The sequence below is a fragment of the Notolepis coatsorum genome (assembly GCF_963971535.1).
Source record: "Notolepis coatsorum genome assembly, chromosome: 13".
NCBI lineage: Eukaryota > Metazoa > Chordata > Actinopteri > Aulopiformes > Paralepididae > Notolepis > Notolepis coatsorum.
Window position 1 is genome coordinate 112,477,159 of NC_140177.1, and position 22,597 is coordinate 112,499,755.

The 22,597-nt window shown below is 43.2% G+C and overlaps 1 protein-coding gene across 1 annotated transcript in view; it reads left to right on the top strand.

Annotated features, from left to right (window-relative positions):
* The window catches only part of slc4a2a (solute carrier family 4 member 2a), a 118,461-nt gene that overhangs the window by 85,165 nt on the left and 10,699 nt on the right, over positions 1 to 22,597 (top strand). The window contains exons 10-18 of the mRNA XM_084327132.1: positions 251 to 431; positions 667 to 772; positions 7,807 to 7,991; positions 10,460 to 10,676; positions 11,370 to 11,573; positions 13,679 to 13,827; positions 15,687 to 15,881; positions 17,036 to 17,248; positions 22,379 to 22,468. Coding sequence (XP_084183258.1) covers positions 251 to 431; positions 667 to 772; positions 7,807 to 7,991; positions 10,460 to 10,676; positions 11,370 to 11,573; positions 13,679 to 13,827; positions 15,687 to 15,881; positions 17,036 to 17,248; positions 22,379 to 22,468 — 1,540 coding nt within the window. The remainder of the gene's footprint in view (positions 1 to 250; positions 432 to 666; positions 773 to 7,806; positions 7,992 to 10,459; positions 10,677 to 11,369; positions 11,574 to 13,678; positions 13,828 to 15,686; positions 15,882 to 17,035; positions 17,249 to 22,378; positions 22,469 to 22,597) is intronic.

Sequence of the window (22,597 nt, forward strand, 5' to 3'; positions counted from 1 at the left end):
TCCATCCATCCATCCATCCATCCATCCATCCATCCATCCATCCATCCATCCATCCATCCATCCATCCATCCATCCATCCATCCATCCATCCATCCATCCATCCATCCATCCATCCATCCATCCATCCATCCATCCATCCATCCATCCACCCACCCATCCATCCATCCATCCATCCATCCATCCACCCATCCATCCATCCATCCACCCACCCATCCATCCATCCATCCACCCACCCATCCATCCATCCCAGCCATCCGAGTGATGAGAAGGAGCACAGCTCTTTCAGCAGGAACATCTCAGCGACAAGCCTGTCCTCTGTCATGGTGGCCCACCACAGCAACAACCACGCCCAGCCGGAGCCTTCGGTCACCGAGCCCCTGATGGCAGGAGGAGGGGTGGGGCCGGAGGACATCGACCTGGAGAAGAATGAGGTCTGAGAAGTAGAAAAAGTACAGGATGTTATAAGTGCTAAAAGAAAAGTTGTGTTTCTGAAAAATATGCTCAATTACAACAATTACAATACATGAGATTATTAGTTACATTCTACCTTAGATTTTCATGAATGTTTGTTTGTGTGTCTGTCTGTCTGTGTGTGTGTGTGTGTGTGTCTGTCTGTGTGTGCGTGTGCGCGTGTGTGTCTGTGTGCCTATGTATGGGGACTTCCAGAAAGAAGGTCTCTCTATGCTTGGCATGCATAGGTCCAAGTCCAAACATGAGCTCAAGCTGCTGGAGAAGATCCCTGAGAACGCAGAGGCCACCGTCGTTCTTGTGGGTATGCATGCTTTCTTTATGCCAGTGTTAAAGGAACCGCCAACTTTTTGGGAAATTAGCTTATTTGCCATCTACCCTGGAGTTAGACAAGCAGATACATACCCTTTTCTTCTCTGTGCATGCATTAGGCTTAGCGAACAGCTGCACCGCTAGCCTAGCTAAGCGTCATTCACTGGAAGTAGGTGTGCCAGTGTAGCCTAGTTCACGAAATACACTCCAAATAAAACGAAAATGTCTACTTTATTTTATTTTATTTCTCCACGTTGTAAATACACAGGTCACAACATGTTTACAGGAACGTTTTGGTAGGGTAGATGGCAAATAAGCTAATTTCACAAAAAGTTGGTGTGTTCCTTTAAATAGCTGACTCATCCTCATCATCATCATCATCAGCAGCAGCAGCAGGAACAAATCAAACACCATGTTTAGCCTTGTTAGTGAATACAACTAACTTAGTTATGATGACAGCTCGCCCCATAATCAATCAATCTAGACAAATATTTATATCATCTGGCATCATACCAGTTGATTCCGCATACAACAAAGAATTTTTACTAAATCAGAGTCCTACAGTATCATTGACATGTTTTGACTGTTGCACAGTTTCCTTGTTGGATATAATTACAGCCAGAAGAGCTGTGGCCAGACAACACAACTCACTCAATAGTGGTCCAATTAACGATAGGTTATGACTATAACCAAGTTCTGTTAATAGTGGTGACGCTCGGCATCACTCATGCACTGTCCTCGCACACGTGCACGCGCACTGAATAAAGACCACAATGTACCTTTATATCCCAATATTTGTCTGACCACACCCCCATCAGCTCACCTACATAAGCAGGTGTGTGGTCACCTGCTCTCCTCCTTCCCAAGCTTTCACCACAAGGTGAGATCAAGGGCCGCAGCGGCGTCGGATGCCGAGCGTCACCACTATTAACAGAACTTGGTTATAGTCATAACCTATCGTTCTGTATCATAGTGGATCCGCTCGGCATCACTCATGCACATAGGGAGGCCGAGCGGAGCCACCGGCCGACAAATACACCCCGCTGAAGGCCCCCCACAACCATCAGAACAGGGAGGGCCGAGCCCCCCCGACCCCCCCTAATGGAGGGCACCCCCCCTATTGGAGGTTTCCCGGGAGGGCGACGGACCCGGCCGTGCGAAGAGGCACTCAAGCAACTCAACGCACAGGGTGAGCAGACCGTGGCCTGACCCCACGACTACACACGCGCACAACCCGCATGCCACCCGGGAACGAACGGAGGGAACAACCTCGTTACTGCCCCCAGAATCACGGGGTCAAGGGCAAAACCAACCCCGTGGCAAGGCCGTAGCAGCGGAGCGCGAAGGAAGGCCCAGACCCACCAAAGGGACTGGACCCCCTGGAACGGGGGCCCGGAGAAGTCCATGATGCCAGCATCAAGACCCCACCAGGTGGGCACTTAGTGACCCCGCCCCCCACATCGCCAGCGTATCCGGACAAAGGCCCCTCAGCCGAGCGGGCCCTGTCCCCCCAACAGTACACCGCCTGGCACACTGACCCTGCAGAACAGGCAGTCAGCATGGCTGTAAGCACACAAAAAAGGTTAACCAACGGAAGCAGGCAGCGCACCGGGGAAAAAACCAGGCAACAGGCTGTTAACCCGAGCCTGGAGACTGCGGACGAGACAGGCGCCAAAGGAGTCAGCTGAAAACAACCGCCCCGGCGGAAGGGGCGTATGCTGGCGTTGTTGCATGACCAAGCCTCCATTTAAAAAAAAAACCCACCCACAGGGGTTGAGGCAGAGAAGGCTGACACGATTGGCAGACGTCATGAACGTGCAGGGGCACCCTCAACCGGGTAACCCGGGAGTTGACACTGCTCCAACACACCAGGGAATCAACCACCTTGTCGTTACCCAATGCAGTGGTTGTTCCTATAACCCCTCAAGAAAAAACTCCAAAACACACCTGCGGGTATACACAGGCTATACCGCAGTACAAGTGTTTCAGTTTTCAAAAAAGGGTTATCCCAGGCCTACGGGTCGACGAAACATTACTTCGGACCGGGCCCGGCGATACGGGAAGCACAGGGTCACCAGAGGAGGTCAAAGACCACCCCAACAGGCCCCTCTTCGCCATGCGTGAGAGAGGAGCGAAAAGAATGGAGAACCAGCCCCAAGCACACCGTACTTGGTATTCCCAGGCGGTCTCCCAACCAAGTACTAACCAGGACCAACCTGTGTAGCGGCCGAGATCTGACGAGATTGAGCGTGTACAGGTTGGCATGGCCGTAAGCCATTACGACAGTGCAGAGTACAAAATGTACCCAACTAGGGTCTCCATAGCGCTTAACCCTGTGACACCCGGACCGACCTGGCATTTTTCCCCCTGAAAAAAGCCCAAGTCCCTCAGGGTACCAGAACAGCAGATCTGCATCCCCGGCGGACAACGGGTTTAACTGATCCGGACCAGCGTGACCAGAACCAGTCCCGTGCCCTAACCACGCCGACATGCCTACTCCAGGAGAACGGGCAGATATGCGTGTTGATCTTAAACATGAAAAGAAGGCGCCACCCAGACGTCCGGGGCGAACCGCGCCCGGTGGCCCACCCCCAGGGCGTCAGACCCCTCTACATATGTTCAGATCCATTCCGTCATCATCCCCCAGATATGAACGAGAATCCGTCGACAACCAAAACAGGTCGTCGGAAGAGGAAAAACCTCCATCCCAGTTGCTTTATAAAAACGCCGTTTTAACCCCAAGCAACCAAGGCGTGCCAGTCAGTCGCCTGATTACAGAACACCCCGAGCTAGCACTATGCGTGCGTCGGGACACAACCACATCAATGAACAGGCTATTTAGACCTGTCATTGAATCCCCAAGGCACCCAGGGGAACGACAAGAGGGGTGTGATACTTCCTAACTCCAACTCTTTTTAATAGAAAAGAAGGAAGCACCAACAGTATGTATCCCAGTCTACACAGCCGGGGGTAAACATTTTTCACATTTCTGAGAGTCCCCCCGAATAGGAGCTTCGTGAGGAGGAGCCCTGACCACCCCCCGAAACAGATCCATCACATGGACCTGAACAGCACACGGAAGTCCTACCAACAGAGACGCGCACAGTGACATACTCTATGGCGGGGGAATTTCTGCGGTGCACACGCCCGATATTCCAGGGCGTGGGACCAGGAAACTCCCTCCCCCCCCCCCCCCCCCCCCCCTCACCCTGTAACGTGCCGAACCGCAACGTGACAGGAACCTTGAAGGACAGGTGGGTTTACCCCTGACCAACAGAAAAAAGGGGGAGGAAAGGTTACCAGTTCATCCCTTTACGACCCCACACCCATGATACGATGTAATGACAAAAAGAGAGTATGACACAGTCATAGTCAGCTCCATGAAGTGTCTAACAGCTTCACACAGCGCATGTGCTAACCTGCTATCTGATTTTTACTAAGGAAAAAACACAGAATAGAGAGGGCTCTCCAAGAGCCCCGGTACCAAACTTACACATGTGCTTCTGTGGCCAGCCCAACCCAGTTGTAGGTCACATGACACACACAACCCATCATCACCTACAAAAAATGGCAAAAACACTCTACAGAGGAACACCGTTTTTCATAATGAGAGAATACATAATTCTCGATTAGTATCGGCCACAGGCCTTGCTAAGCACACACGAAAAGCGACCAAACAATCTTTTCTTTTAGGAAAATAAAGTTTCTCAAGCAGTTTTAGCACAACCTCAGCAATCAAGCTAAGGGTTACATCGTATCCCTACCACACAGTGACACAATGTAGTGTAACAACATGTCTGAGAGGAGGATGAAGAAGTCCCCAGGGAACCGGGGGGAAACACAACCCTCCTACTTTACCCTTAATACGGCCAGTTAAAACAGGAAAACCTGTTAATATGTGAACACACTGTTCATTGTCATTACAGGCTGAGAAAAGAATCATTCTTTACTCATATGTCACTAAGCATAGCTTTATAGGTTAGTTTAACCCCCTTAGTTGTGAGTACACGGTACATAAACACACATGATGTTTCTCAACACAACAAACCAGATCATTTTCACATCTGTAACAAACAACCCGATTTGCATGGAGAAGCTAAATACCAGTGACAAGACAATTCACACATAACTCGCGTCGTATCCTAAATGTAGTGCAGCAACACTCGTTTTGGAAAACATCGTTATTTACAAAACATTTAGAAGGGAAAGCAAGAAGAAGTGTTCAAGGTCTGGTCAGGACCTTGCCTACCTTGAGCGCAGATCAAGCGAAACTACAGTCTCTAACAAGGCACCGTAGTAAACAAGTTCAAGTTTCAAGTTTCTTTAATAGTTGTCATACAGAAGTACAGAATACTTTCATACAAAATGCTTCTTACTGTTACGCTCCAGAGACTGTGCTAGACAAGATAGTATCAAATAACATAGTATAGCATGTAAATTAGAAGTAGAAAATGAGGTCACAGTGTTCAGTATAGACATATGTACAATGTTCGATGCAGAATAGACGTAACTGAGTTACCATATAATATACAATACTATGCAGTGTACTAATGTACAATACTATATAGTGCAAAGCAGAAATGGGATGAGGTACAATTTAGGTACAATTTACAGTAAGGTGTACGAGTTGTAGTGCAATCCTTCATCAATAAATATAAAGTGTGGGGAGTGGGTGCTACAGTGTGTTTGTTTAAAGTGAGTGTGTGCTATAAAGTGTGTGGAGTGGGTGCTACAGTGTGTTTGTTTAAAGTGAGTGTGTGCGTGTGGATGTGTGTGCTATGTGCGTTTGATGGTTGTTGTTGTGTAGTGTTCATTGTTCGTTTAGCAGCCTGATGGCCTGGGGATAGAAGCTTCTTCTGAGTCTTTCTGTGCTCGCCTTGAGACTCCGGTATCGCTTGCCTGACCGCAGCAGTTCAAAGAGGCAGTTGTTCGGGTGACTGGAGTCTTTAATGATTCTCTTAGCCTTGCCCCTGCACCGCTTGTTGTAAATGTTCTGGAGGGTGGGGAGCCCCCCTCCAATTGTGCGTTCGGCTGAACGTGTCACTCTTTGTAGTCTGCTTCGGTCTTGTGCAGTGCTATTCCCAAACCAGGAGGTGATGTTGCCAGTCAGGATGCTCTCTATTGTACATGAGTAGAAGTTCTTAAGGATCTTCTGACTGACTTGGAACTTCCTTAGGCGCCTGAGGAAGTAGAGGCGTTGTCGTGCCTTCTTCACAACACTGTCAATGTGTGTGGTCCATGTCAAGTCCTCGGATATGTAGGCTCCGAGGTACTTAAAGCTGTTGACTCTCTCAACCGGTGCCCCGTAGATGCTGAGGGGGCTGTAGTCCTTGACCCCCGACCTCCTGAAGTCCACAATCATCTCCTTTGTTTTGCTGACGTTCAGGGAGAGGCTGTTTTCCTGGCACCATCCCGCCAGGACCTTGACCTCTTCCAGGTAGGCCCTCTCGTCGTTGGCAGAGATCAGGCCCACCACCACTGTGTCGTCAGCAAATTTGATGATTGTGTTGCTACTCCGCTGAGCCACACAGTCGTGTGTGTACAGCCGTACTGTGTTGTCGACCTGGGCAGCGTCGCCGCTCCATCCCGCCGCTACGGTCCCCCTTGTTGACGCAGTCCTTGCCGGCCTGGCTCAGGGCAGGTTCGACGAACATCCTCTGTCAAAGATGACGTTGTAGTCAAGAGTGTTAAAAACATGTTATAGTCACAGCACGTTCAACAGTGTAGCATTAAGCTAACGGCCGCCCTCGGCCGATAGCAGCAAGCTAACGTTTCCTAGCCTAGCCTAGGTAGGCCACAACTAGCACGCAAGCTAACGTTTCCTAGCCTAGTGATCACAACAGGCTAGCGCCGCAGCTAACAGCTGACTGGCTAACAGTAGGCCACCACTAGCACGTAAGCTAAGCAGCTAACACCTGAACTTGTACACAATGATATAACAATCACTCAGACAGGCCGCCGTTCTGAAACCCTCCTCACTGTTTAAGAGAGAAGAGAAACGAAATGTTAACACAGTTTTACAACGGTGATTTTACCAACATCCGACGGAGCCAGCACAAGTCCCATCTGGGCCGTAGCTGACTTGAACACAGATTTTCCGATAACGAACATCCATGCCCATATTTCCTCGTGAGGGAATACTCTCATTTGTATATGAAAGACGGGGCCTCACGGTGACAGAGAAACATCCACTCGTCCAGAAAACACAGGGATCACCAGTGTTACTGGTCGTGGCCCACTAGTTAACTATAATGGGCTTCAGACCAAGGTCCTCTGCCGTTGCCTAAGAGGCTTGAACAAAGGACCCTTAATCTGGGGCCGGTGTTCGTAAACATTGTCAGCTAGCCCCCATAGCACTAACAGACAAGTGGAGCTTGCAAGCAAAACATTACTCACCAACCTGGAACACACCGCTTCTCACAACAGCGGCGCGTCCTACAATCCAGCTGTGCCGCTGAAAGGTTTTACCGCAACCAGCCACAGCAAGGAACTGCAGTTGGGAGACATGTAGCGGCGTGCTCCCAATACGAAAACCGGTGGAGGATTTTTAGAATGATCATCATCTTCCAGACACTCCAGTACGAAGACAATATCGCCGTATTTTCTCGAATATAGTGAGAGAGAAAATAAAGATATGATGTCAACGCATCTCTTGTTTTCCAATTCTTCTCCTATCATCACATTACGTCAAGTGGGGATCTACCGAGGCACTTCCTTGTGGTGAAAGCGAGAAGGAGGAGAGCAGGTGACCACACACCTGCTTATGTAGGTGAGCTGATGGGGGTGTGGTCAGACAAATATTGGGATATAAAGGTACATTGTGGTCTTTATTCAGTGAGCGTGCACGTGTGCGAGGACAGTGCATGAGTGATGCCGAGCGGATCCACTATGATACAGAACTTGGCTTTGGTGGGAATCGATTGGTATGGATGCCTGATAATGACCACGATTATCTTTTCTTAAACAAAAAACTAAACGAGAAGTGTAGAATTTGAGAATGTCTTTGAAATGTGCTCCTCTCTGCAGGCAGTGTGGGCTTCTTGGAGCAGCCCTCGATGGCGTTTGTTCGCCTGCAGGAAGCTGTGCTGCTGGAGTCCGTTTTAGAGGTGCCAGTTCCCGTACGCTTCCTGTTCCTGTTGCTGGGCCCGCCCACCGCCAACATCGACTACCACCAAATCGGCCGCTCCATATCCACTCTCATGTCTGATAAGGTGAGTGATTTAAGAAATGTACAATTTGGTTGGCAAATGTACTTCACCACAGATGTATGGCTTGGTGGCAAAAGGCCTCTATGGTTAATCAGTGCTTAAAATAATAGTTAATTGAAATACTTAACATTTAAAAGAACAAGCCAACATTTTGGGAAATTAGCTTATCATCTTCTCCAGAGAGAGACAAGAAGATAGATACCAGTTTCCTCTCTGTGCGTTCAGTAGAAAGCTATCTGGCTGCATGTTAGCCTAGCTTAGCACAATGAATGGAAGCGGACATGACCGGTTAGCCTTGGGGAGAGGTGTTAGTTGGACAATGCCTAGGCTAACTGGTCATGTCTGCTTCCATGCATTGTGCTAAGCTAGGCTAACATGCAGCCAGATAGCGTTCTACTGAACGCACAGAGAGGAAACTGGTATCTATCTTCTTGTCTCTCTCTGGAAAATACGGTAAGCTAATTTCCCAAAATGTTGGCGTGTTCCTTTAAGCCTGTATATACTCTATATCCATTATATTGCTTTTGATGTCCACTAGCCTTTGTGACATTAGAATAATTCTAATCTCACATGTGACATCATCAGTGTTGTGCTAGTTACTGAAAAATAGTAACTCAGTTACTTTACTAGTTACTTCATTTCAAAGTAACTTCGTTACTGTACTAGTTACTTACACCCAAAAGTAATGAGTTACTGTGAAAAGTAACTATTTAGTTATTTAAAAAAATAAATAAAAAAAAAGATTGCTCCCGAGTCCCATGCCCCAGATACTCAAAATCGGTTGATCAACTTGACAGTTTCCATTCACATCACTGAACTCTGCTAAGCAATGTGGTCTAGATACAAACACAAATCTGACACAAACAAATGTTGTCCCGAGTCGATATAATAAGAAGTGCGCCGGTTGAAGGAACAGCCTTGATGTCGCCGGAGCGTTTAATTATAACCATTATAATTCAAGGGTACTACGACTATGCGTGCACCTCATGGTACCAAAGCACCTCAAAGGCGCTTAAAACAAAATTACAAACATCACAAAACAAACTGGTTAGACTACTACTTGACCTGAACCCCAGAACCCACCTCACCCCTGCCCACTTTGACAACCTAGGATGGCTTAGAGTAGACGACAGAGTACAGCAACTTGCAATGGGCCTGGTCTACAAGATACACTATACGACCGGGGTACCCATGTACATGTCAAAATACTTCCCAAAGGTCAGTGAATACCACAACCACTACACCAGAGGAAGCTCAACAAATCATGTAAAACCCAGATTCGGCTCAAACAAGGGACTAAACACGTTTCGCAATTATGCCACAACAATGTGGAACGCCCTACCCAAAGCTAGGGGTAACAGTACTGTATATTTGAATACCGTTTATGTCACAAATGTATCAGTACTAAATACCTATATGTCCCTATGCCATAAATGTCATGTATGTTGTGTATGTCATAAATGTCTATATGAATTGAAAATGGGGGACCCTGATGGAAACAAGACAAACGTCTTTCTCAGGTCTGCATCCCCTTAACAATTGTATGTATTGAGCCGTACTGTATTGTACCCATTCTGCAATCTGTTAAATAAAGTTTTCATTCATTCATTCATTCATTCACCATCTTGCAAGTTGCAACGTTGTTTAAGATATCAATCAAAGCATTGCAACGTTAGAATAGTTAGGATATCAATTGTGCATGAAAGGACTATATTTATATTGTTTGATTAGTATTATGAGATTCCCTGGCAGATTTGGTACAGTCAAAATCCGTTGATCAACTTGAGTTTCAGTGAACACATTGCACTCACCAAAGTCTGCGGTGGTCGAGATGTAGTAACGTTAGTCCAGTTGACTCCAGCAGCGCCTCAAACATGTTCTTTATCTCGTTTCCATGTTGTATATTAATTATCTCTCCAAGTAGTTGCTAAATGGTTTGTTAGTTCGTTACTGCGTTCTTTTTATGTAGATTCATAGCGAGCGTCCTCCTAACTCCGCCTGAGTTTGTTTTGTTTACAATAGAGAGCGTCTATTTCTTTCCGTAGCCGCATTTCTGGTTTTCGCATTTCTGATTGGCCAGTGGCCACTGACTGACGCTCTCTGGTCAGAGAACGTCAGAGAACGTCAGTCAGTGGCCAATCAGAAATGCGAAAACCAGAAATGCGGCTACGGAAAGAAATAGACGCTCTCTATTGTAAACTAAACAAACTCAGGCGAAATCAAACGGAGTTAGGAGGACGCTTGCTATGAATCTACATAAAAAGAACGCAGTAACGAACTAACAAACCATTTAGTAACGGTAACAGCGTTACTGAATTTAAAAAGTAATGCGTTAGAGTACTAGAACAGCAAAAAGTAACTTCGTTACTGTAACGCGTTACTTTGTAACGCGTTAGTCCCAACACTGGACATCATACACTTGAAAGGATTCATTATATTCTCCATTTCCATCCATTCCCCCTATACCCTAGCACTTCCATGAAGCAGCATACTTAGCAGATGAGCGTCAAGACCTGCTGTCTGCCATCAACAGTTTCCTGGACTGCAGTATTGTGTTACCGCCATCTGAGGTGGGTGGAGAGGAACTACTGCGATCTGTTGCTCGCTTCCAGAGAGAAATGCTCCGCCAGAGAGAGGAGCAAGGAGGCAAGCTGCAGGCCAAAGAGCCCAAGAGCCTAGAGGACAAAGGTATTTCACATGTTCTGAAGTCACAGCAATCTGCATGAAATATCATGCATTGTCAGAATATGGACATTCTTCTAAGAATCCCAAAACATAGCAGCAACAAAAAAAATCATCAATGAGAGACAAAGAAATAATTGTGATATATATATACCTACTTCAATTTAGCTATTGTAGAGTTTGTATATGAATAACAAATGTTTTACAAAAGTGTCAGACCGTATAATTTCAAGGTCACAATTTTTCTTTGTCTCTTATTGATGAGGTATATTGAGGTATATATATATATATATATATATATATATATATATATATATATATATATATATATATATATATATATATATATATATATATATATATATATATATATATATATATATATATATAAAATATATAAGCTAATACATATTTTAAGTTTTAATCCATGGGATGTGAAATCTTTGAAATTCAATATCTCAAAACTACTCTGAACATAGATAGAACCTTGTAATTCCAAGCTCAGAATACATTATTATAATTCATTAACCCTTTCACTACCACACTACCAAAGAGTTAACCTTTTCACTGTGACAATACAGACGGTTAATCCTTTCACTACCACACTAGAGAAGGTTCTCACTACATGTGGTAGTGAAAGGGTTAAGCCACCACAAAAAAATCAGATGTCGAAACTATTGTGTACTTTTATTTCTCCAGCTGTGGTGGAGCCCTTCAAGCCCAGCGATGACCCCCTGCAGCGCTCAGGACGTCTGTTCGGGGGGCTGATCAGGGACATAAAGAGGCGCTACCCTCAGTACGTCAGCGACATCCGAGATGCGTTTAACCCTCAGTGTATGGCAGCTGTCATCTTCATCTACTTCGCTGCCCTGTCACCGGCCATCACCTTCGGGGGACTACTGGGTCAGTCAGTCCATCACTAGTCTCTCAGAAGACACCAAAATTCGATCTTTTTCTAGACATATTTCAAATGGCTGTCATTTCTCCCAACAATATTTCAATAGCTGAAACTCCAAATAAAAACATGTGTAGTTAAATAGTGTTTAAGAAATCATCATTCGTTATCAGATTCATTCACATACAAATAAAATTCCTACAGAAGATAGTTGAACTTATATGAAAAAAGTACTTTTTACTGAAAAAAATACCCAGGTGTGGGTCTATATTCAAAACTCTTTCTATGGTGTGTTTGAAACTTGGCAAATTTAGGCATATATTCTATGATTAGGCTGACCAGAACGAAAATGTAACGAAAATGACAATTTTTTTATTATTATTATTATATATTTTTGTTTACTAACTTGTGTTTATTTACTCATCAATTAATGTATTCATTTATGAAGTGTCTAGGACATTGTTTGACTGTTGAGCAGTCAGCCTGTTGGCTTGAATTGCAGCCATGAGAGCTACAGCCAACTCAAGTGCCCAGAAAACACATTTCACTCATTAGTGGTCCAACAGTACTATGATTCGAGGTGATTGGGATCCAGGTTGAAAATAACCAGAATCATCCTTTTAAATGTGTATGAAGCCAACATGGGGCCAAAGCTTCTGCGTGGGTGGAATGTTGTAACCATAGTAACTTACCCATTCATATTCTTTCTCACTGACACAGGAGCAGGGCAGGGAGAAGTGCGGGTAAGGGAGCTACCAGCCTGCCTTATTCAATTAATGACTAAAACAGGAAACACTGATTACGAACAATTTCAAGCATGTATTTATTAAAATCCTTTTCGGGACATAGGACAAAATGATCCAAATGCATGACTGTTCTACACAAATTGGGAATAGGTGCTCCTAAACCTATAGAATGTCAGTGAGAGGTGGAAATGATTTTTTTGTGGAGGATTTTGGAGAGTTCAAGGTTTCAGGTTTTCAGCAACAATTGCTATGTAAGAGCGAGCATGGTCACAATTCATTCTTCAGATGATTCTCAAGACCTCAAAGAAACCTTGTATAATCTTAGGCTACTCTTTACTATTCATCTTTGTTTATTTAAAGTTGAAAAGATGATCAGTAACATGACTTTAACACAACCCCCCCACACTCCCTATTGCGAGAGATTACCGGTATGTAGTTTTACCGGTATGTCGCACAATCTGAACTTGGAAAGTCTTGTTAAAAACTTGTTTTAGTGCACCAACTTCCTAGAATGATCTTCCGCATACTGTAAACTGAAAACCGATTCTCTGCTGACCTACGGTCAATTTAGGGCTATGATCTTAACAGGATCATAGGAACATCATGTACCTGTTTTAACAGATTATTTTTTCTTATGTCTGTTTTGCTTGTATTTGATTGTTTTTATTATGTTTTTATCAATACCTAATTGTATGCCTAATAAGCTAATATGTTTAATTGTTTTACTTTTATAATCTCTTCACAATCTTTTTCTTAACTTTATATTAATCTGTTTTAATTATTTATCTTGAATGGCATGTAACTTGACATAATTGCAAATGAGGGCAACCTCAATTGTTTTCGAGTTTAAATAAAGGTTTGATGTGATTGCATGATATACAGTACATTTACACTTGTTATCTTGCATGACTTGGATGATACCTTGATGTTCTTGCTTGACAGTTTGCTGCATGCACGAGTTAAACAGCAGAATAGTAATGTTGGTACAGTAGTAATGACTAATCAACTTTTCATCACCCTTATTTTAATAATTCCATTTTTGTTACTTTTGTTGTAAAAGTGTTTATGCAATTCATAGGCGAAAGTAATTTGTCAAATAAATAATCAGATTTAATTGAAAGGCATTGTACCACCAAAATATCGACATTATCATTAATTGGGAGTCCTACATTGCATCACAAGATTTGAATGTGTTGTGACTGTCAATAAAATAAATCAGGGTTGGATAGTTACATGCAGCTATGGTACAGGACAACTAGATAACAGAAACTAGCAGTCAGTGATGATTTTCTTTAGTTTACTTTGGTTTATAAAGTGGTTTTGCTTTGTTAAATGACGGTTTCTCTCCACTATTTTCTTTCATGTAGGTGAGAAAACGGAAGGTCTGATTGGTGTTTCAGAGCTGATCATTGCTACGGCACTGCAAGGTTTTGTGTTCTCTCTGCTAAGTGCTCAGCCTTTGCTAATAGTGGGCTTCTCTGGACCCCTCCTTGTATTTGAAGAAGCTTTCTACTCGGTGAGTTCACAATAGTTTAGACTGATTCACTGAAAGATAAGGAAATAGCAGGCGATGATGTCCTTGTGTAGTAAACACTATTAACAGGTGCTATACAAGGCTGCCTTTATGAAATGGAAACAAGAAAAGAAACACATTTTTACAAAAATTTAAACTAGATTAAGAATTAGATTATAATGAATCCATGTGCCTGAACACATTTTTTATTTATTTTTTATCTTATATCAGATCATTCATTTTTGTTCCCAAGCTAGATTAATTGGACATTTATAGTAAATGTTTTCCTTAATTACCAATTCCATTACATTCAATGTCTACAACCAATCTTCACCTCAACCCTTCTCTTGTCATCCAATTACATTCTGAAACTGTCACAGATCAACTTCATTTCTGTTTTCACATCCCACCACCATCCAGTTATCCTCCCTAGGTTCAAGATGTATTGAATGTGCTCATTTAGTAAAGGGCACAGTGAGTGCTATCCACAATCTTTATCCCAATGACCTTGGGTATCATGCACAGCATTTGGCTGACATCACCACCTTGCTGCATACAAGCCAAACCCACCTTCAACACACTATTCTTAATGCAGCACTATCATCCTTTCATCTATAGTCAGGTGATAAAGAGAAGCTAGATGTTATAAAATAAGCTTCATGGACATATTCACCACAGTGTATATAGTTGTATATGTTTTTGTTCACTGACACAATTCTCTTAGGTGCGGCTGCGTAGTGTAGAGGTCTAAGCACTCGCCTACCACCGCAGGTCAGTCGGTCAGTCGTCCCTATGAACACAATATTGGCAGTGTTCGCGGGTGGGATGTGGTGGTGTATGAGGCCTGGTTGTTGCAATTGTGACTCCTACTGGTCGGTCAGGGTGCCTGTTCAGCAGGGAGGGGATCTGAGGGAGATAGCATTAACCTCCGTGCATGTTACATTCTCCCAGTGAAACACCTGGCTATCGGAGGAGACATGTGGTAGTCTACACCCTCCCCAGATCGACAGAGGAGGCTGTGATAGTCTACACCCTCCCCAGACCGACAGAGGAGGCATGTGGTAGTCTACAACCTCCGCAGACTGACAGTGGAGGCATGTGGTAGTCTACACCCTCCCCAGACCAACAGAGGAGGCATGTGGTAGTCTACACCCTCCGCAGACCGACAGAGGAGGCATGTGGTAGTCTACACCCTCCGCAGACTGACAGTGGAGGCATGTGGTAGTCTACACCCTCCCCAGACCGACAGAGGAGGCATGTGGTAGTCTACACCCTCCCCAGACAGACAGAAGAGGCATGTGGTAGTCTACACCCTCCCCAGACCGACAGAGGAGGCATGTGGTAGTCTACACCCTCCCCAGACCATCAGAGGAGGCATGTGGTAGTCTACACCCTCCCCAGACCAACAGAGGAGGCATGTGGTAGTCTTCACCCTCCCCAGACCGACAGAGGAGGCATGTGGTAGTCTACACCCTCCCCAGACAGACAGAGGAGGCATGTGGTAGTCTACACCCTCCCCAGACCAACAGAGGAGGCATGTGGTAGTCTTCACCCTCCCCAGACCGACAGAGGAGGCATGTGGTAGTCTACACCCTCCCCAGACAGACAGAGGAGGCATGTGGTAGTCTACACCCTCCCCAGACCAACAGAGGAGGCATGTGGTAGTCTACACCCTCCCCAGACCAACAGTAGGGTAGTGCAAAACCATGGGGGAGTTAGCATACCAACTAAATTGGGGGATGGGAGAAAGGTAAAAAAGGCAACAAAAAAATATTATCTTTTGGTTGATGGATGTGGTTTAGTGCATCCTCTGAGGTTTGACTGTGAATGATATCCCTTCCCTCTGTTCTGTTTGTCTGTAGTTTTGCAAGTCCAATGACATGGAATACCTGACAGGTCGGGTGTGGATTGGACTCTGGTTGGTGCTCATCGTGGTTGTCATGGTGGCCTTTGAGGGCAGCTTCCTGGTTCGCTTTGTATCCCGCTTTACCCAAGAGATCTTTTCCTTCCTTATCTCACTCATCTTCATCTATGAGACTTTCTCCAAACTGGCCACGGTGAGGTCAGGTGCACATCAGTGTTGTGGATGTTTCATTAACAGGCAGTTTTGCATGCATATGTTTGTATAAGATAAGATAAGATAAGATAAGGTAAGATAAGATAAGATATTCCTTTATTGATTGCCTTGGGGAAATCAATGTTGCTTTGTAAGACAGGCAGTTATAGCAGTCTGCCTTGAGCAGTCGTAAGTGAGAGCATGTGACTGTGATCCAAGTTTGAACATAGTTTTCTCCCTGCACAAAATAGCACCCATGTTTTGGTTTTTGAGATACAATATTGGAAGCAGAAATGGAGTGGAAGTCATTGGGAACTCAAACCATGTACCTGAACAATCCTACAAGTCATCCTATATAGTTCACTATGTTATGAAACAGTTATGAAGGTTATGGAAGTTATGAAGGTATGGAACATGCTACATGTAATTTGTTAGAAACATAGTTTCGGTTCCCATTTACCTCCACTAGCATTGCAACCAAATGCTAATAATTTCCACTTGCAATATCTTGAAAACAAAAAACATTGCTGCAAGTGCTTATTGGATGGACTTATAGTACATGGCTTCCAATTTGTGACAAATCAGATTTGTTAAAATTGATGGAGGGTCCCTTTAAGAATGATTCTCATCTCACTGAGTGGCGCAGTGGGCAAGGCGCTCGCCACTAACGCAGGAGATGCTGGTATCGAGCCCAGCTCTCGGCGTTGCTACCGGCTTGGCCGGCCGTCGTACTAACACAATTGGGCAGTGTTAGAGGGTGGGAAAGCCGGTGGGTGGGGATTGGACGTTGTGGACAGCGACTCCTACAGGTCGGTTGGTGCGCCTGTACAGCAGAATCAGGAAGTATCGGGGGCAGCGTGAGCCTCCCACACGTTACTCCTCGCCACTGAGAGATTGCGCTGTTCAGGTGAAAAGATGCGACAGGCTGCCTCCTCGTGTACCGGAGGGGACACGTGATGCAAGGCTTGGTCCTCACTGCAGCCGACCAGTGGGAGGCGTAGTCTAACAGCGTTCGAGACAGGGGAGGGGAGAATTGGAAATACGAAATTGGGATGGGAGAAAAATTGAAAATGGGAGAAAAAGTGGATAAAAAAAAATTATTCTCATCTGAGATGTTTGTTTTTGCCTTTCTGGAAACACCCTCTACTGGAACAGATCTTTCAAGAGCATCCTCTCCGAAGGTGTTATCCAAGTAATGACACGACTCTCACACCAGTGTCTTCATGCAACAACACTGTGAACAGCACCCCTGGTGGCGCAGCAGGGGAACCCAACACAGCTCTCCTGGCTTTCGTCCTCATGTCTGGAACATTCTTTATTGCTTACTACTTGCGCAAGTTCAAGAACAGTGCCTTCTTTCCCGGCAGGGTGAGTACATACTATGTTTACTATGTTTATTTCATTAGTTCAATGACAAACAATTAATTCCATCTTATTGTCTGTTATACAGTATTGGTAAATACATGTGAAGTAAATATGAGCTTTGATAGATTTGCTTAATGGCTTGTAGATAATGCAAACAATTAACATTTTCTCACTCACAAATTAGAGTACTGGAGAATCTGAAAATATAGATCACAATTTGGCTGATCACAAATTTCATATTTTGAGTGAATATACTATTCCAATTGGCTGCCGATTGATTGGAACGTCTTTAAGGGAACTGCTAGTTGAATTAGTCCGTGACAACTACATCTACTTTGCACATCATCAGTACAAGGGCAATACATTTTAGGCATTAAGCAGACATTCTTAATGAATTCTCCAAAGGAATTTAGCAAAAGGGCAATAGTAGAATAATGGCTCAGCCTGTCAATGTTGAGATTAACACTTTGAGTGCCAACGACGAGATTTCCCGTTAGTTCATGCCAACCGTTCAGTGCCAACGACGAGAGATCTCGTTTTTTTTTTATTAGCGATTTCCATTCATATTTCATCAATCTAGCCTCACGTTACCACTGGAACTCTCTCTGAGCTCCATTGGGAAAATACCGCCCCCTATCATCTCTCCGGATGGTACTGCACCCCTTTGGATTGGATTGAATGAAACGCATGGGGAAAAAAAGTCCTGCTTCCACATTTTACTTCTCAGGCATGTAACTCGAGCCGATCGGATTCATTGTGGACCATCAGAACAGCGTGGAATCTGTGTTTCGACCACCCAGCGTTGGATCAATAAACGTGATCGATATTTGGAATGGCGATCAGGAATTGGAATAATCTTTTTGGAGAACACCTGATCTGAGGTAAGGAATCTATTTTACCAGTCTTGGGATAATCAGAGCTTTTTTCACCTATATATCAACGTGGGCCCTATGTGTGTGTGTGCGTGTGTGTGTGCTGATCAGGAAATGGATCATCGATTTTTCAGCCCGCTTCTATAGCTATATATGCATAAGTACACATATACTATCAATAATCTAGCGTTTATTTTAAAACGATTCATAAATAGGCCGAAAAATTACAACGTTTTTTGTGTATTCCAGTGTATTCCACTAAAGGGCGATTATCACAGAATCTTTATATTTTCCTGAAACTTTCAAAAAAACTAGAGTTTTTCAAAATGGTATAAAACGGAAATGAACCGATTAAAAAACAATCCGTTTCGACAATGTTGACTGCAAACAAGTCATTGATAAGCGACGGCCATATTATACACATAGCCATAATTTAAGATATAGTTTATGCATTCGCAAATATGAGAGCTCATTGAAGTGGCCGTTGGCACGCAACGGGGTTCCGGGGCACCGCATGGCTGGCACGGAAAGTGTGTTGTTAGGCAGACAAGCAAAGGTATAGCTGCATGTTGTCCATAATATATGTATAATGGACCTTGCCCTTAGGTCGGCCAAGTCATTCTGTGCCTGAAGCGGGGCACGTCCGATCCCAAGTGATGGCTGTGGCACTGGTCCTATAAATCTGACCATAAATGTGATTAAAGGCAATAGACCTAATGTATCCTAAATATGGTTAAAAGTCCTGGTAACTTGGGCGCCCCAGTGGCGAACCACATAGCGCGCTCAGCTGCGACACGGCCGACCCGGGTTCGACTCCCGAACCCGTCGTTATTTGCCAAATGTCTTCCCCCCACTCTGTCTCCCATTCCTCATCTGTCTCTCCCTACTGGACTGCCCAGTAGAAATAAAACGATAAAACACCAAAAAAAAAAACGTAAAAAAAAAAAAAAAAAAAGTCCTGGTAACTTAGAAGCGGTTCGGACTTCAACAAATTCACTCATACACCATGCTCTCTCCAGTCTTTCGACTCGTAGTGTTAATGCTTTAAATCTAGTGACAATTTCTCTACAGCCTTCTAGCACCACTTCTGTCCCCTAGGCCCCAACTTGACCCAGTGCAGGAACGGTCTGGATATAATCCACCTAAATATCAGAAGCCTAATCCAGAAACTAGACTATGTGAATACATACATTTATTTTACAGTCTCACCCTGATATCCTTGTCCTTAGTGAGTCATGGCTTAAGAAAACCATTGCTGATTCAGATGTAGCTCTAATGGGCTTTTCTGATGAACTATTTTGATGGTGGGAGATTTTAACTTGAACTGGCTAAATCGTAACTCGGATCACCTAAAGGAAGTCAGTGGTAACCTAAACCTAACCCAGATGATAACAGAACCAACTAGACCCAACTTGAAATACTGCGCAAAATCCACACAAATTTATTTATTTTGCAATAGAATTGACAGAATTGTGGCCACTGGTGTTTTTGAACTAGGTAATAATAGTGACCACTGTCCTACTGCATGTGTGAGGAGTGTGAAAATGGAAAAAACTACTGTATGTCACATACAGTATGGTCATGAAAAGTAAATGAAAATGTTTAAATGAACACGCTTTCATGAATGATATTATGCATAGTAACATCCACTGCATGGCAGAGTCCGCCGATGTTCAGGTGACCCTTGACCTCTTCACAAATACTTTTATTTCTTTGATCAATAAACATACTCCTCTTAAGAGGCTATTAATTACAGATAGAATAGCACCCTGTAAACTCTGCTTAATGACAGGAATAAGGCCTGGTTGTGTGCTATACGCTCAGGTGATCCACAGCACTGGCTTGCGTTCAAACAGCTCGGAAACAGATACCATTATTACTAGGGATGGGTACCGAATTCGGTACTTTTGAGGTACCGAACCGAAACACGTCGGTACTACAGAGTATCGAATCAAGTGAGAAACCGAAAAACTTTTTTCTTTTCATGTCAACGTTCACACGCACAATATATGCTTACCTAGGATTTGACTTGATTCAACAACAAAGCAGTCGGAGCAATGACAAGCCGAAAACTGTCGAAATTGTAGTTATTTGAAGTTTGGATTTTTTTTTTTTTACGACTGAGGTAGGTAAATTAAATTTCTTGAGACTAAAGTACCGAAAAAAGGTACCGTTGGGTACCGGTATCGATTCACAGGTACCGGTACCGGTATCGGTTCAAATGTGAAAGGTACCCATCCCTAATTATTACCACAGCTATGATAAAGGCTAAATCTGATTACTATATAGATTAAAAAGTTCCTACACAAACCTGTCAAGTCAAGTCAAGAGTTTTAATTGTCACGGCATACAGGTATACAATGAAATGCGGGTGGCTCAGTTTTGGAAGGCAGTTAACTTAAAAAATATCAAGACCTCTTATTCACTACCCGCTCATATTAGTGTTGATGATTGTGTTATTTCTAGCCAGAATAAAATGTATCTTGCATTTATTTAAGAAACACTTTGCAGTTGCTGGGCACCTGTTTGATAGAGAATATATCAAACTTCTTCCTGTTGATGTTGATATTAGAGTATTAGACACTCTCCAATCCATAGATCCCAGGACATCTACTTTCTTTCTAAAACTGGCTGCTTCTTTAATTACAGAGCAATTGATGCATATTTTTTATCTTTCTATCTCCAGATTTCCTAGTGTCTGGAAATCTGCCCATTTGATCCTGTTGCATAAAGGTGGTGTTAGAGATAATTAAAATAATTACTGTCCTATCTCCAAGTTACCCTGCTTAGCGAACGTCTTGGAGTCTTTAGTGAATAATCAACTTAAGTCCTTTTTCTCAAATCACTCTGTACTAAGCCCACACCAAGCTGGGTTCAGAGCCAACCATAGCACATTATCAGCCATCTCTTTAGTTCCTAATGACATCATATCGGCTTTAGACAAGAAGAAACACTGTGCTGCCCTCTTTATTGATCTGTCAAAAGCTTTTGATACAGTCGATCACCACCTGCTCTTAAAAAGATTAGCTACTATTTGTTTGGATATAAATGCATGTGATTGGTTTTTGATTGATTGATTGATTGATTGAAAATTGTATTGTACATTGGATTATTGACGAAACCTTACTTGGTCCCAAGAAGAGGGTCTTGTGTATTATTGGGTTTAATAGGAAATTTATTGTACATTGGAGGGGGTTGCGTTAGGACATTTGCAGGGGCCAGTTTCGAATTGCAGTCTCTCGTAGGTGCTCTTTGAGAGTGGTTTTGAAAGTGGGTAGTGATTCACATTCCTTTACAATCTTGGTTCCAAGATTATCTGTCAGGGAGATGTCATTGTGTAAAGTTGGGTTATGCCACAGGGTTCAATTGGTATTGAGTTAATTTGTAAGGCCTTTATTGGTAAACTACCTCTTTATACTACATCATTATTGGAATGGAATTTTGGAACCTACAGTATGGAATGACAGGCTGGTCCTTAAGGTCCTCTGAGTTTGCTCAGAACAGGGTAAATCTGCATTTTGCTATGATGCCCCGCCTAGGTCATGGAATGAACTCCAACAGTCCTTAAAGCTTGAGATTCTCCCATAGTTTCAGAGTTTAAAATATTGATCTCCAACCTTTGTCAATCAAGTTGTACCGTATGTGTTTTAATTGATTTGTTATCCTTGCTCTTTGCCTCATCTTGTTGTCTCTTTGTTATGATTTTATATGCTGTGTGATTTTATATACTTTTTTGTGTGCTTATTTCTGTATGCACACTTGACGTGACTGTAAATGAGGGAAACATCAGTTGCCTTTTGAGTCTAAATAAAGGTTTGAAAATAAATTAAATTAAATAGTTGGAGCAATTTAGTATAGTGAGAGAAATTGAGGTGTCCAAGGACTGAGCCCTGATGGAGAGGGTGATATCTGATAATATAATAATAATAATAATAATAATAATAATAATAATAATAATAATAATAATAATAATAATAATAATAATAATAATAATAATAATAATAATAATAATAATAATAATATTATACAATGTATTTATAGAGTGCTTTTCAAAACAGTCACAACATGCTTTACAAAATTAAGAGAAAAAAACAATAGTTAAGAAATAAAAACAGTCAATCCAAAATTGTATAATGAATTAAAACTGCACCTCAGGCAGTTTGTTCCACAGCACAGCTGCCCAAAAAGTTTATTCTAGAATATCCACACTTTTATAAAATGAACGAAACATTGATCAATAGAGTTGTGTTGTCTGTCTCAGCTCCGCAGGATTATCGGAGATTTTGGGGTTCCCATAGCTATTCTTATCATGGTGCTTATAGACTACAGCGTCAAGGACACCTTCACTCAGGTAAGAATATATGATTTTTCTCAGAAAATCTAAGCCAGATATTATTGAAGGGATCCTTAACATGAATTGTCCCATATTAGATATTTAGCCATTACCTTCAGACTCAATTACTTCTACACTTCTGATGTC